Source organism: Rhinolophus hipposideros (assembly GCF_964194185.1).
Source record: "Rhinolophus hipposideros genome assembly, chromosome: 8".
NCBI lineage: Eukaryota > Metazoa > Chordata > Mammalia > Chiroptera > Rhinolophidae > Rhinolophus > Rhinolophus hipposideros.
This window is the reverse complement of record NC_138054.1, coordinates 76,724,675-76,740,836: the sequence shown is the minus strand read 5'-3', so window position 1 is coordinate 76,740,836 and position 16,162 is coordinate 76,724,675. Positions and strand designations below refer to the sequence as shown.

The 16,162-nt window shown below is 37.6% G+C and overlaps 1 protein-coding gene across 1 annotated transcript in view; it reads left to right on the top strand.

The window, feature by feature from the left end:
* The window catches only part of STX12 (syntaxin 12), a 33,705-nt gene extending 17,801 nt beyond the window's left edge, over positions 1-15,904 (top strand). The window contains exons 4-9 of the mRNA XM_081057946.1: positions 1,066-1,203; positions 5,886-5,929; positions 7,401-7,506; positions 10,480-10,552; positions 11,813-11,895; positions 13,163-15,904. Coding sequence (XP_080914072.1) covers positions 1,066-1,203; positions 5,886-5,929; positions 7,401-7,506; positions 10,480-10,552; positions 11,813-11,895; positions 13,163-13,258 — 540 coding nt within the window. The 3' untranslated portion in view covers positions 13,259-15,904. The remainder of the gene's footprint in view (positions 1-1,065; positions 1,204-5,885; positions 5,930-7,400; positions 7,507-10,479; positions 10,553-11,812; positions 11,896-13,162) is intronic.
* The last annotated feature ends 258 nt before the right edge of the window (positions 15,905-16,162 follow it).

Here is a 16,162-nt window from a genome sequence, read left to right as displayed (position 1 = left end):
ACCATCATTCTCCCAGGTGTGAAATTGGAGTAATTCTTGCTATTATCCCCTCCCCTACAGCCACTCACTAAGTCATAATGTTTTTTGAATTCATTTCTTTGTGTTCTCATTACTGATACCATATCCTCCTAACTTTAAACCTAGACTATTGTAGTCATCCTTTTGACTTATTTCTTTTTTCCATTCCGTGTTGTACACCATGGCAGACTAATTTTTCTAAGTTACTATTTTGTACCCGTCATGTTCCCTGATTAGAAATCTTCATTGTCCTTGTTCTTTAGAGGTTAAATCCCAAAATCATTAGCTTGACGTTTAAAACCTGCTGTGGTCAACCCCTTCAGTTTCATCTTTTAGCTATTCTCATGAAAAAACCTTTGGTTCCAGCCAAACTATTTCCTTCGAGACTCTTTTCAAATCTGCCACCATGCCTTTGCACACACTGTTCTGCCTGGATTTGCCTAACCCCTTCTTTCCACTTATTTATACCCTACTCTTCCTTAGGTGTCCATCTCCTCTTATGGTCTTTTTGACCACTTGAATTCTTATTGATTATACCTCTCTCTAAACTCCTATAGTACTGATTATATACTTATATAGTACTGATATAGCAGTTATTTATAATGATTTGTTGCTTGTATGTCTGTATCCTTTATCTACAAATACATGGTAAACTGTTTGAGGTCAGAGATGAATTTTTACTTCTGTGTTCTCAGCACACAGCAAGTGCTCTCAGTATGTGTTTTTGAAACAGAATCAGTCAGCTTCATTAAGGTAGTCTGTAACTATACAAAATAGCAAAAAAACAATCTGTTTGGGTCCAGTCTGAGTCCAAAGATATTTATTCTGCTTTTGATTCTCCAGGGAACCAAAATTCTGAATTGCAGTTTCCTCTGAGATTACTTTACAAGGTACATGTCACCTAATTCCCAGGTTTCTCAGAATGAAAGAAGGAAAATTTTCCTAGTTGGGATTTTTTAAAGGGTATGATTTTGCTTTTTAATAGGTATTAAAACCAAATGATTTGAGGTTAATATGAAATTTCAAGTTCTTGTTTAATTTCTTTAGCGCCAGCAGAGACTTCAGAAGGAACGCCTCATGAGTGACTTCTCTGCAGCTTTAAACAATTTCCAGGCTGTTCAGAGAAGGGTATCTGAAAAGGAAAAGGAGAGTATTGCCAGAGCAAGAGCTGGATCTCGTCTTTCTGTAAGTTTATTCCCAAAAGAAGACCTTTGCAAATTTCAGGATGTTCTTTCCTAAGTTTTATTTTTTCCTCTTTGACCATTAGTCTTTGTTTACTATCCTCACAAATAACAAACATAGACATTAGCTGCTGTGAAAATGCCAGATTGGTATAACCTATGTTAAAAAAAAAAGTGTGCATATGGTCAAAGACTCAAAAGGAGTATGTACAAAGGTTAAACAAAAGTTACAGGTAGAATTATGTATAATTTTTTATTGTTATATTGGTCTTAGGTTAAAACTTTAAAAAAGAATGGATCTGTTTTTTAGAATATAGCAGGCTAGGTTATTTGGAAAGAGTTAAGAAATACTAGATTTTAAAACCCAACTTCTCACAAGTACCAAAGAGCCATGAAAATATTAAAGTCAAAATCTAAGAGAAGGTAAGAACCATAGAGGTAAACAGAGCACTGAAACTGCTGTGCACTGAGTACATGTACTGAGGCCAATCTTGAACTTGAACTTCAGTTTTGACGTTCTCGTGGCACGAAGGAGAACAAAAGTCAAAGCCCAAGGTACATGCAAGGTGGAGAATCTAAAGGAAGATGCTCCTCAAATTCAACTGGGCCCTAAAAGACTATATTCTTAGGATATAAATAAAACAAAAGTAAGCCCTTCTTTCCCCCTTCAGGTAGCAAAAAGATTGCATTGGTCCTGAGCTGAGACGGTGGAGGATGGCAGGAGGGAGGAGAAATCCAGACAATAACTTGTACCAATAAGTCACCTTCAGGCAGATTGGCGTCCCAGATTCATACTACCTGATTGGTCCAAAAGCCGCAAGCTTCAAGTAGTCCAGGACTGTAGAGTACCTAGGTGCCAGGCAGAGGCAAATATACACCCTCCCTGGGTAGACACCTTTATTCTAGCCCTGAAAGAATACCCTCAAACAATTTCTGAAGTGTGAGTAGCATAGTGTTAAAAATAACCAAGTAACACAAAGAAACAGATAACCCTGAATGAGAACTAGTAGAAACAACAATGAGGTGAAATAGACCTACCAAGACTTCATATATTAGAATTATAAGACAACTATACTTGCTGTGTAAAGAAATAAAAGAACATTTTGAAAAACATTTTGAAAAACATTTTGAAAAACCAGGAAGGAGGAAACTACACTTTGGAAAATTGTCAAAAGATTTTTCTAGAATTGAAAAATAATACAGAAATTAAAAACTTAATGGATGAGTGATTTCACTAGAAAATAGGCTAGAACACAATATCCAACACGTAGGACAGGGGGTTAAGAAAAATAGGGAAGAAAGAAATGAAGAATGAAGTGACAGATCTAACAAGAGTTTTAATTGGAGTTAAGGAACAAGAGTAGAGCAAGCAGAACAGAGATGCTATTTGAAGAGATAATGGCTGATAATATTTCAGAACAGTTGAAAGACACTGATCTATAGTCTCAAGAAGCCCAACCAATCCCAGGAGATAGAAATCAAAGATGTATCTCAGCTGGCTACATCAAGGAGAAACTTCAGAACGTCAAAGACAAGGAGAAAATCATAAAAATGGCCAGGGAAAACGATAGAATACTTCAAAGGTGCAATAGTTAAATTGACAGTTGAGTTCTCAGCAACAACAGTGGAAGCCAGTAGAGTGCTATCTTTAATATTTTGAAGGACAGTTACTGCCTACGTAGGATTCTAAACACAATGAAAATAGATATTCAGAGTAACGAATAAGACATTTTCAGTCTGAAGAGTTTGCTATCAGCATACCTTACTTATGAACAGTCTAAAGAATTGTACTTTTGTACTTCAGGAAGTTGATCCCAGATGATTAAGTCTGAAAAGCAGAAAGAAATGAAGAGCAAAGAAAGTGGTACATATGTGAAAAGACAAACCATAAGCAGGGAGAAGATATTGCCATATGTATAACTGACAAAGGACTACAGAACATATAAAGAATTCCCATGAATCAGTGTGAAAAAGACACAACCCAATAGAACAACAGTTTCTCAAACTTTTTGATCTCAGGACCTCATGACACACTTAAAAATTATTAAAGACCCCAAAGAGTTTTTGTTTGTATGAGTGATGTCTACTGATATATAGTATTAGAAATTAAAACTGAGAAGTTTGAAAATGTTTACTAATTCATTTATAAATAATAATAAGCCCATTACATATTAACATAAATATAAATGAGATTTGAGTTAAAAACAACTTTTTCTAAAACAATAAAAAATTTAGTGGGCACTGTTTTCATTTTTGCAAATCTTTTTAATATCTGGCTTAATAGAAGGAAGCTAGATTTTCATATCTGTCTCAGTATTCAGTTTGTTGTTATATGTTGTTTTCATTGAGGCATTTGAAGAAAATCTAGCCTTACAGAGATATGTAATTAGAAAAAAGGAGTATTTTAGTTAACCTCTTCAAATCATTGTTGTTCCTCTTTGATACTACATCAAAACTTCACAGAAGTTTGTTTCATTGTGGAATCTAAAACCATATTGATGACTTTTTCATACTCTGCTACATTAAAATCTGTTGGTCTGTCTTATACTTTGATTAGGTCTTTTATCCATGCGTGATTTTTATGACATCATTTGGGAAAATATCGGTTCCCTGAGGTATGCTGGTCTTCCAAATGTTGATACATTTCATTATAAAATACAAAAAAATCATATATTCAGTTTTATCAGAAAAGACTTTAAGTATTGGAAGTTTACAAGTGGTAGATAGAATTCTATTTTTATTTGAAAACTAGATTTTATCACTGGCGACAAACAATGCCCATTGTTTTCCTTGAAGTGAAAGGCTCACATTGTTTATTTTCAAGAACTTGTGTGTCAAATACCCATCTGAATAACCATAGATTGTCATTCATTCTTTTATGTGTTCATATATATAAAAGTTTGTGTATATATAAACATATTTTATTTAAAAGTTTGTATATTTTTAAACATTTGTGAAAGTTTTATATGTAAATATAAACCATGTTGAATAAGTAAAAATGATGTTCCCTAAAAAAAGGTAGCTAGTTCACCCAGCAGCTCAATAACACAAATGCTTTTCCTGGAGACCAAGATCATATTTCTGAATGCAGCAGAAATGCTTTATGTATATTTCCCACTTTGATGTACGGAATATTAAAAAGACACATATTGAGGTGTTGAGATTTAATTAATAATTTCAATCGCTTCATTAAGGACAAACTATCTTTCGCCTCCCCCAGTATGTGGTGATGAAGAATACAATAATCCTAGTACACTTTGATGGCACTGTCTTGATTCATGTTCAAGTGCTAGCACCATTATCCACCTTTGTTTTTGTTCCACGAGTGCAAATGTCAACACAGTGGAAAAGGCAGATAACATTCAGTATTACTTTGAATGACGGTCAGACAAGTAGAAAAATACTCCTCTTCTTTAGTAGTAGTGGAATTGCAGATTAAAATCCCAATGAGGTACTATTTCATGTCCAAGAGAAGGGCAAAAACTGGAAATTCTGTGAACACCGAAGCCGGTTGTTACGGATAAGATGCAGCAGGAACTTTGCTAGCTGGCCGGTGGTAGTATGTATTGGAACAACCACTGGAAAACATTTTGGCAGTCACTTCAGAACACATGCATACCTTATGACCCTACAGTTCTACCCTAAAGAAAACTGTGCATGTTGGTACCAGGATGGATGTACAAGAATTGTTCATCGCAGTATTACTTGTCGTGGTAAAAAATTGGAAACATCCAAATGTCCATCAACAGTAGAATACATACATTGTGATATATTCATATAATATCATACAGCAAACAAAATGAATGAGTCAGTTACAGTCAGCATCAGGGATGGATCTGCATAATCTGGTGTGATCCTGTCAAAACACAAAAGAATGCAAACAGTATAATCCCATTCATGTAAAGTTCAAAATCAGGTCAAATGATATTAAATAAGGATTCACATCACTAGGTGTGTAAACGACAAGAAAATGATGGTCACAAAGTCAGGATAATGGTTACTTTAAAGGAGAGGGAGTGGGTTGTAACTGGAGAGGGGCATATACTTAAGGCTTTAAGATACTAGCAGCATTTTGTTTCTTGATCTGGGGAAAAAGTGAAAATTAAAAAAAATAAACCTCCGCATGGGTAGAATTTTGAATTCCTTTCATTTTGCTTGTCCTTTTAATTTTTGCTAGTATAAAAAAAGGAAAGCTTTTTAAAAATGGGAATGTCTCGCTCTTTTAACATTTTTTTCTTAGTTTGTTTTTAAATTACAAAATTACTTGCATTAGACTGATTTTTGGAGTGAGTTTGCCGCTTTAGTACCTACGATGCTATAAATGTCCATTTAAAAAAATCTGTACATGTTCTGAAAATTTGTTTTCTTTCAAGTTTTCCACTCTTTAATTTACCTCCCTCCAAATTTTCAAATAGGTTATCATTATTATTTTTTAATGCTCTCTCCTACCCATGTTCTCTCCATCCTGTTCATCCTTCTGAACCCAAACTGGAGTGCAGGTTTGCTTTCAACTACTTCACACAATTTCCTAGTCTAGACAGATTGCCAGAGCCCTGTGCCATCTTACAGATTCTGTTGGAGCCAAGGCATGTTGCTTCTTTACACTCTAGCTAAAGGAAGCCATTGTTTTCTGTGTCTGTGACATGTTTTTGATTAACAGCAGCAATATTGCTCTCTGCTTTCTAGGCGGAGGAGAGGCAAAGAGAGGAGCAGCTCGTCTCATTTGACAGGTAAAGGAATTATTCAGACAACCTGCTGGCTAGTGGAGATGGGATTCTATACTTCGTACTTTTAATTTTAAAAATCAGTGAGAAAAGGAGGAGGAAAAATCAAGGGAGACCTAGGGTGGGTAATGTTTACTCCCATAAAATAAAAAAAGTCAAACCATGAGCTCTTTTAAGGTCTTTGAATTATGGAAGGAATAATTTCAAGGTGAATAAAAAATTCCAGGAATCCCCTGATGTCTCTGTGTTGGGGAAAGACTCTGGCTCACTACGAATAAGTAAGTATGAAGCCACAAATCTACAGATTAGGAGGTCTAAATCATTTTATTGCTAATTCAGATTTAAGGTTATTGGGTCTTTGTTTACTCTGCTCTGAGATGGGGGTAGTAAAAGAAAAAGCAAACAATTTTTATCTGAACGATATCTCCTTTCTTCTTCAAACTGAATCAACTACAGGAGATCGTCAAATAACACCGTTTTGTTTAATGTCATTTTCTTATAACGTTGACGAGATGCCCTGGGAACTTAACTTTTGTTTGTATCGATTAGCCTGTGGTAAAACTGGTTTTGTTATATGTTGTTTAGCTTAAAGTTGCAGAATATATCAACACTGAGGACTTAATGTAATTCCATAGAAATGTATTTATGCTATTAGTTCCAAACTTAAAATGTTTTGTCATAGATGTGTATCTATGTGACCCACTATATTATGAGGACCTCAAAGACCTGGGTGCTACCTTACTTAGTTTTGTATCTCTAGCACATGGAGTAAATTCTTTAACAATTGTAAAGATGACGTATGAGTTATGCATACTGTTGGAAAAATGCTTAATACTGGATTTTCAGTGTTTCAGGTCTAGTATAATGTGTCACATGCCTTTCTTCTAAATATGGAACCTGAAAAGAAGAGTTATAGCATCTCACTAGCTTTTTTACTTTAGTTTTCTGTTAAGAGGCATTTAACCCAAAGCATAATCTTACGGAGACTTCTGAAAACCAGGAGATGTGATTCTGTTGGACTACTTGGCAAAGCACTGACAGGTCACTTAGCCTGCTCTCCTCTGCCCACTTAGTACCCACGATAGCAACACAGCTTGCACTTCCAGAGTGCCCTGGAACAGAGCGGGCCGGCATACTTCATTGACTTCAAATCTCTGCCTGCTTTCCTTATCTAGCAAGTCCTAGCGAGACTGCAGAGTGTACCCTAAGTGGAAACAACAAGGAGTCCCATCCCTCAAAATTCTGCTTCATCTCAGTCTTGCTCATGAAAGCTGGGACGTTGTTTTCTTGGTGTTATTAGCACTTTGCCTTTGGGTATATGAAGAATGTGGCCCTTGGGGATGTTGTGTTGATACCAGAAGAATTGGAGCCCTGGTAGTGTCTTCCGTTAGGCTCTGCTGGCAGTGGGAATGTTGTAGATACGTCTCATGCACACCTTTGCAAGGAGGAATCATCTAGTGTGCTTGTCTCCCTGCAGCCATGAGGAGTGGAACCAGATGCAGAGCCAGGAGGATGAGGTGGCCATCACCGAGCAGGATCTGGAACTTATTAAAGAGAGGGAAACGGCAGTTCGGCAGCTGGAGGTGAGAGCCAGGTTATGGTCTTTGCTTGACTCAGTGTATTTGGACTCTTTAATCCACTTGGATTTTCTCTTAGTGATTATGAAAAACCATGAAATGAGTCGTCGTGTGATTTGGATATTATGTCTCAGAGTAATCACCATGAACTTGAATTGCTCTTAAGATGGTATTGACCACGCTGCCCAAGAATACCCAAATCCTTTTCTCACTCACGGTCACTGCTGTGGTTTTCATGAGAAGATGCATGGAGAACAGAACAAACAAATGTTTTATTGCTCACTAAGACTTTACCCCCAAACCCCAGTGCCAACCTCTAGGTTAGGTAGGGCTCTATGGGGAGCCCCTTTGCTGAGTCTGAATAGCCCAGAATAAAGGCAGGCCAAAGGTTTGCTCCATTTTTATGCCTCCCCAAATCTAATCCCAAGTTGTGGTTATCAATTCAGTGGGTCAGAGAAATAGGAACAATTCTTGAAATGGGGGTTGAGGGAGAGGTCTGAAGGTCTTTCTTACCTAAGTTTCCAGCTTTGCACAGTGACCAGTAAAATAGTGTTAAACCCGAGTAGTTTTCTCCATGGAAGTAGAAGACTGCCATCCCTGGGGGGCAGGCTATGGGGAGTGGAGGGTTATAGAGCTGAGAAACTTGGAGCTCCTCCTTGACCTTCATCTGTGGCAGTGGTTCTGAACCCTGGCTGCACATTAGAATCTCTTGGACATTTTTTTTTCAAATGTCCCAGCTCTCCCCTCCACACACACCAATGATTAGTTTGGACTATGTGAAACTTCAGTTTGTTGTAGGTTAAAAATGGGCAAATATCCATAAGAGGCCCTGGGCACAGATTTTTTTTTTTTTTGCAAATTTCCCCGATGATTATGATACGCAGTCAGGGTTGAGACCCACTGCTCTGGGTCCCATCACTGTCTGGTTTTAGATAGGACAGTTCATCCTCAAGTTTGACTATTTTATTGCCTTCAAAGATATTGTATCTTTTTTTTTTCCACCGACTACCACTAATCATAGATTTGGTTCTCTAACATTAGAAATACTATTATAGCAGAGAGTAGAGTGAGACATATTGCTCTCAGGAAAGGAATAAACTTAGTGGACGTCAGGAATGTCATGGGCACTTCACATTAAACAGAATTAAGTCCAGATTCCTTACAGGCTCGATTTTCATATCCAGTCATTTCCTACATCGAACAACAAACCCTATTCTAATGGAAAAACAACACTCCTATGTGTCGCCTCTACTGTCACACTACACTTCTGACACTTCTGGCCACCAAATGTGTGGGTTGTTTTCCACATCAAACAATTCTGCCACACCAGATGGGTGTCCTATAATTTAACTCAGTTCTGACACTGTCTGCCTGGCATTAGCCGTCAGATCCCACAAGTTAAGGGTTCAGTCCCACACTTGAGATGCCAGTCACAAATCTAGTTTGTCACCTGTGCTTCTCACTGACAGGCTATAAATTGGAGGTTCCCATGACCCCCTCCTTGGGTTTGATTAATTTGCTGAAGTGGCTCACAGAACTCAGGAAAACAGTTTACCTACTAGATTACTGGTGTGTTATAAAGGAATATAACTCAGGAATAGCCAGATGGAAGAGGTGTATAGCACAAGGTATGTGGGAAGGGGTGGGAGCTTAATGCCCTCTCCAGGTGTGCCATTCTCCCAGGACCTCCACATGGTCACCAACCCAGAACTCTCAGAACCCCGTTGTTTAGGATTTTTATGGAGGCTTCATTGTGTGGACTTAATTGATTAAATCATTGGCCACTGGGGATTGATTCAACCTCTAGTACTTCTCCCCTCTCCAGAGTGGGATTGAAAGTACCAACCCTCTAATCCCTGGGTAGGATCCCCTGGCAAGCATCCCCCATTCTTAGGGCCTTTCCCAAAGTCAAGTCATTAACATAAACTCTGGTGTGATTGAAAGGGGCGTGTTCATGAACAAAAGACTTCTTTATCTTTTATCACTTAGGAAATAGCAGGGTTTTAGGAGCTTGGCGCTGGGAATCGGAGGAAGACCAAATGTTTATTATAAATCACAGTATCACACTTGTGTCCTGGCCAAGCTGAACTGTTTGCTCTTTAAATCAGTTATCTTTCTGTTTATATGGCTTCTCGTTTGCTGTAAGGCACAACTCATGTCCTACCTCTTCTGCATCTTTCTCCTCTGCAGTGTTGTATACTATTTATTAGTCATTTCCCATATAAGCCCTTCTTATTTATCTTGTGTACTGATCCCCTCAAACCCCAGTTAGCTATTAAATCCTTTGTATCCACAGCAACTAGGAGAGTGTCCCAACTATAACAGACTCTTAGAAAGTAATTGAGGTTCTGGCAAGAAATATTCCTGCCAAGTTATGATTAGGAAGTCATTGCTTTCAAGGTTTTTTATTGTAGTGTTCTGAGAGACAGTGTATTGCAATTGAAAGACCATGGACTTTAGAAATAAAATCCTGGCTGCAATGCTTGGTTTTCTCACTGACGGGCTACATGGCCGAACAAGTTACATGACCTCTCTGTGCCTCATTATCCTCAAAGATCAAAGATACGTACTACTAATCAAAGATACCTAACTTCATAGAGTTACTGAATGATTAATTCAAATATAAAGGAGACATAGTAACATAATGAAAACATCATGACTTTTAATTCTTAGTTCTGCTACTTGCTAGCTGTGGAGACCTTGGGACATGTCATTAAATCTCTCTGAGCCCTGATTTTCTCTTCTGTAGAGTGGGGAGAATACATGTCTCCCATTTGGGTTGTCATGAAGACTAATTCAATTAAGTAATAGTTCATAATAGCTAACACTGTGAAGTTCTAAGAATTTTATGTATGATTTATAAGCCTTAAAAACACGAATTACATTAATAGCTTTAGGTAAGTTACTAACTTTAGGGAAGTAGAGGAAATGAATCTTCTAACATGTTGCTCAAAGTTCACTGTGTTTTGTGTTCCTTAGGCCGACATTTTGGATGTCAATCAGATATTTAAAGACTTGGCCATGATGATCCATGACCAGGGTGATCTCATTGGTATGTATTATTGATACCTTTAACATAAAGGTGAGTTGCTAGTATTTGTGTGCAAAGAAGTCAGTAAAATGTGTCTTAGGAATTTAGAAATGCCATTTAAAAATTAACTTCCTTTTCTTAGCAATTTTCTTATGTGTTAAAATATAGAGGTTAAAGCAAGGCCTCCATGAATATTCAGCTCCATTCACTTGCCATAGCCTCTTGGTAAGTGTTTGCCTGTTTAGGGAAATAGCTGCCAGCTTCCCAGCTTTATTCCAGAAACGCACAATTTTGGGATTAGTAACTCCTTTTTTAAGCTTTTTATTTGGAAACAATTTCAAGTTTGTAAAAAGTTGCAAAAATAAAAATACTACAAGGAACTTCTTAATAACCTTTTTCCAGACTCACCTCTTGTTTCATTTGCTTTTTACTTGATCCCACTCTTTCTCTCGTAATGTTAAGCAAAGAATGTTAACTTCCACAGAAGAAAAGGTTTATTAGGCCATTGCTAGCAGAAAAAGAATGATCTCAGGGCATGGAGTCAACCACCAGCACATGGCTAGGCAGGAAAGACATGTCCGCTGTCCCCGAGTTTTGTACGCGTTTTTATACATATATCAAGTAAGAGGGAGAGAGGTGCAAACCATTCTGAAAGGATTTACACTAGCTATCGACCGGGCACTGGAGGTGAAGCGGGGCCAATTCTGGGATCGGCACAGCCACATCCCAAGGAAGAAGTGTCCACTCCTGTGTATTAGCTGTGGGCTGAGATTGGGAAATTCATGTGTAAATAAGAAATGGAGCCTCCTGGGCTTCGATGGCCCCTGGCTATTCTCTCTTTTGGGTCATTGTGGAAGTAGCCACCTGGAAATTCATCCTAAATTCCAACAGGTATACATGAATGTGAGCTGTCTTATCAGAGTTGGTCCACAGGTCTTAACAGGCTAACTGTTCTGTCTTTTCTCTCCCTTTCCTGGCCTCTGTAATTTTAATTTAGAACATCTCAGAATTTTTTTTCTTGTCATATGTATATACGTAATTTTTTCTGAACCAGTTGTGGGTGAGTTGCATACTTCACAACGCTTTCCCCTTAAATACTTCAGTGTTTATTTCCAAAGAATAGGGCTGTTCTCTTATGGAGTTAGTAACTTTTGATTGCATGGGTGGATAGTGGGAATAATGGTGGTGAAACAAGGACCCATAACCTCATGAGTCTGTTCAATTTGCAGTCTTGAAACATCTGAGTTTGGTGAAACATCCCCTGTTCTTCTTTTTTCGCAGATAGCATAGAAGCCAATGTGGAAAGCTCAGAGGTGCATGTAGAAAGAGCCACGGATCAGTTACAGCGAGCTGCTTACTATCAGGTAAAAGCATGTACCAGCGAAAGTCACTCTGTGCTGCAGACTTTGTGGGCCATCAGAGTACCCTGACACATTCACAACAGCTGCAGTCTTTTGCTTAGGCTTAAGCTGGAGGGAAGTAGTCATAATTGAGTCCCAGTTCCATTTTTAGTGTTTTCCTTTGTAGAGAGATCTACAAGAATGCATCAGACCTGGGATAAACTTACATAAAAAGCCTCTTAGCTGCAAAGCGAACCCCATAAGCTAGCATGATACATAAATCTGGTTTAAGGCTAATTTTATATCTTAAACAGCTGAAATGTGTTTCAATTTGGATAATGACTGGTACAAAGTAGGACTTTGCAGATGCTTTATACTGACTGTTGCCACAGAGGGTGGGCATAGAATCAACCCCAACTGCTATTTATCTATGAATAAATAGGGGTTAATCATCCTTTCTGTAAGGTGATCCTTCTTTTACATATTAGTTGAAACTGGTTTTATGACCTCTCTGGGTCTTTGTCTCAGTCTATTAATACTGTGAATGAGGTGGTCCTCATTCCTCCATTTGGTGTCGCATGGCTTTTAGAAATAGTATTTCAGTCATTTTTCATGTTCCTAGGATAGCTGTATTTTAGCTGGAAATGTTCCAGTTTAGCTGGAAAAGTAAAGGAAATATTAAGTAAATTATCTACATCCACTCAGTGTTATATTTTATGGGAATTAAAAAAGATGTTCAGGAAGAGGTTATAGTTTTTATGCTAAAACGTTAAGTGAGAAAAGCATCAAACGTCCTAAGTATAATCCCAATTATATCAAAGAACAATTTGTATAGCTAAAAGATCAGAAGGAAATATAATCAAAATGTCAACAGTTTTATGTTGTGCGTGATTATTTTTTTCTGATTGTCTGTATTTTTGACAATGAACATAAAACTTTACAATAGGTATAAAACCTTTATTAAAAGCTTTATTAAAGTACACATGCACAAATAACTTACTTTATTGCAAATAATGCCTGTGCAGCATTGTCAATGCAGCAATAATGTCAATGCAGCATTGATATAAATGGTTCCTTTGCTAAACTCTATTTGGGAGCCTGGAATTAGAACTTACACTCCTGCCTAATGCTGGTAACTGCTGAGATTTGGGGAAGGTCTCCGTGTGTTCATACGTGGACAGAGTTAATTTTGAATTACCAGAAGGCAGATTTATGAAGCACTCTTGGAGTCTTAGATATAAAAAATTTTATTTGTTTCATGAGTGTCTTCTGTACGTATTTCCCTCCTCAGAAAAAATCTCGCAAGAAGATCTGTATCCTGGTGCTTGTCCTGTCAGTGATTGCTGCTATCTTCGGACTTATTATGTGGCTAGTTTATGGGAAGTGATTGCCTCAGAGCCTTCTCCCACTGAACTGTTTTCAAGGGCAAGTGCTTGCTGGAGTCTTACCAGAACAAACTGATCACAAGAAGAGAGCATACACCAGAATGTCCTGTAATCATTTAGTTAGAAACTAACTACTAACTAGTCTTTGGAATTAGTGACCTATGGAGACAGTATTTATCAATTTATGTACACATTTTATTGATTTTCCAAATTAGGAATTAATTTATGTAGATTTTGCTTTCTCTTCTATTCTGATTGCCCTTCATCCCAAGTGTTTACTGAAAATTCCATTCTGGATGTTCTTTGTTTTGACAGGTGACACTACAGTCTTGTAAATTGTCTTTTTATGTGTATACAAGATTTACTTTTTTGCTAGCAACTGAGATAGAATTACTCTCTGGTACCCAGTATACTGGAGTCTGTCAAAAACTGTATAATAAGCCAGCAATTTTTATTATTTAACATTTTACTTTGTAAGAAACCTGTTGTCTATCTGCTTTGAAAGATTTTAGCAGTGTATTTAACTAGAAAGTAAAAAACTGCACGTGCGATCCAGAGTAAATGAGAAGTATCTATTTGAGTTGGCCAGTTGTTGGGGTACATGTTAATCTGGGTTTAAAGTTTACTTTATTATCTGCTAGTATCACCCACAGCAGTTCACACACACACTAAACCATTCTGTTCACTTTTTGAAAAGCTTCATTTAATTAACATTACTATACTCCAAGGAGAGTAATTATAACATTACTCTCCTACCTGTCTGAATAGAAAGGGATAATTAAACAAAGCATGCTTTTGGAAAGCAAACAGAGATTGTTTGGAATGATTCAATCCTTTTGTTGTTGCTAAGTTATGGCTCAACATTCCTGGTGAATGATGAATGTTGCTGTCAAAAGGCTGCTTCTCCCCTTGTAAGTGTTGCTGGGCATTTAATGGCAGGAAGATTTTAAAAGCTAGACCTGAGTTGGTTTAAAATTTAGTTCTGTGAACCTAGCAATAAAGAAAAGCAAAGGTTCATTTTTGTAAATAATACTGGTTTGGAATAGTGATGTTAGACATCTTAATTTATGAACAAGAAATTAATCTCTCCATGCATAGTTTTAGATAAGAAATGTTTCAATAAAAGATTGTTGTCTTGTAATATAAATGTTGTCCACCTCCCTTTTTCACAGGTCTAGAGCAGTTAAAGGGAGTGTAATTTTTTTTAGGCTCTCACATAGATGTGAATTGGGCCAACAATTTCAGTTCATCCTTTAGTGAATTAGAAGATTTGGCTACCCTGGATATATTTATATTAATTTCTTCTACTCCCTTTAATCCTTTAATGTTACTTGATCTTTTACTATACTAATGTGAACAGTAGGGAAATAAGGGCCCAAATGTGTAAGTTTCTTTGCACTCTCGCACCATTCTACCCACTTAATAAAAATAAACATTTTAGAAGCTTTTGTAGTCTTTTTTTATCAGTTAACATCTTAATGTGTTAGATATCAGGTAATGTACTGTTCTGAGAAAAACTGAGATCTGCAAGAAGACTAGAGATCAGGTGAGGATTGGTTTGGGGGTGGAACAGGTGCTGCTGCAGCCCCTTCTTTGAAAACCAGCATGGAGCTATTGGGGTGTCACAGTGGCCCCAGCAGCAGCTTTAGAGCTTATTCCTTGGTTCTGCGATCACAGAACCTTTCTGCTCCAAATTACAGCTGGACTTGGATACATCATTTGTAACAATCCAGGCAAAAAAGTCTTGTGAAAAACTATTTCAGTTTGGGTAAAATGAAGCCACCATAATTCTGTTTGTTTAGTACTACATACGTAGTGGTCCAATGGTGGTGGTAATAGTGGTCACAGGTAGCAAATATGACCTTGGCCTAGCATTTGAATGGCCTGGAATTTGTGGCAGTGCCGAAAAGGTTATGCTAGATGGTCCTAATAAACCTGCTCATAGAATCCTCCTTATTTGTGTTTTGTTCATTGGGGGAATCATGGTCTAGGACAGTGGTTCTTAACCATGGCTTCACATTAGAAACAAAATGTGCGACTGCCACAAAATTCTAATTTAGTTTGTTTGGAATATAGCCTAGGCACGTGGACTTTTAAAAGCTTCAGATAATTCTCCTGTGTAACCATGGTTGAGAACTGTTTTGGGGGTCAGAAAACAAGCGTGGGTTACAGAAAGCCTGAAGAATCTTAGCTCTGCCATTAACTTGCTGTAGGTATTTGGGCAAGTCATTTAACCCACATGCCCCAAATTTTCTCAACAGCTCTATTCTAGCTGTGAAATTCTCTGATTCTAAAAGCCACAGGGGTTTGGTCTGAACATAGAAATTCTATGTTTGCCTCTGTATTCCTTTCGTCTTCCTCTTTTCTCCTTCCTTTATGGAATGTTCTAGAAGTACAGATCCAGTATTCTCTCAAGTGAATTAAAATTGTAGTAGTGTATAGGGCAAAGTACAAATGTCAGGCTGGCTACTTCATCTGGGAATGTTCCAGAACAAGAACTTACCAGCTGCTAGACTGATGCTCCCAGGGTAGGTTTGTTTTGTTTGATTTTGCTAAAGGGTGGTGATACACTGCATTGTACCATTGGGCAAAAATATCAAAATGAAATTACCATTTAGTCTGCGCAAAGTAAAACACCCTGAGCCGCCTCCATTCAGTTCTGTTTCGTTTTTCGTCTGTTCAGAGGCTGTCCTCAATCATGGGAATGAAACTTTTGCTTTCGGTCACTAAATGCAGACCAGAACCCAACTCAGATTTCAGTCTATCCTGTTTCTTAGGGGTAGGAATCACCTGTTTCCTTTGGGCTGTATAAAGCATGTTTAGTATATCCCTAGGTTTAAAAGAATTTTTCAGTATTGACTTCTAGTGTTACAAAACACAACTAGTTTAGAATCTCCAGTTAACCA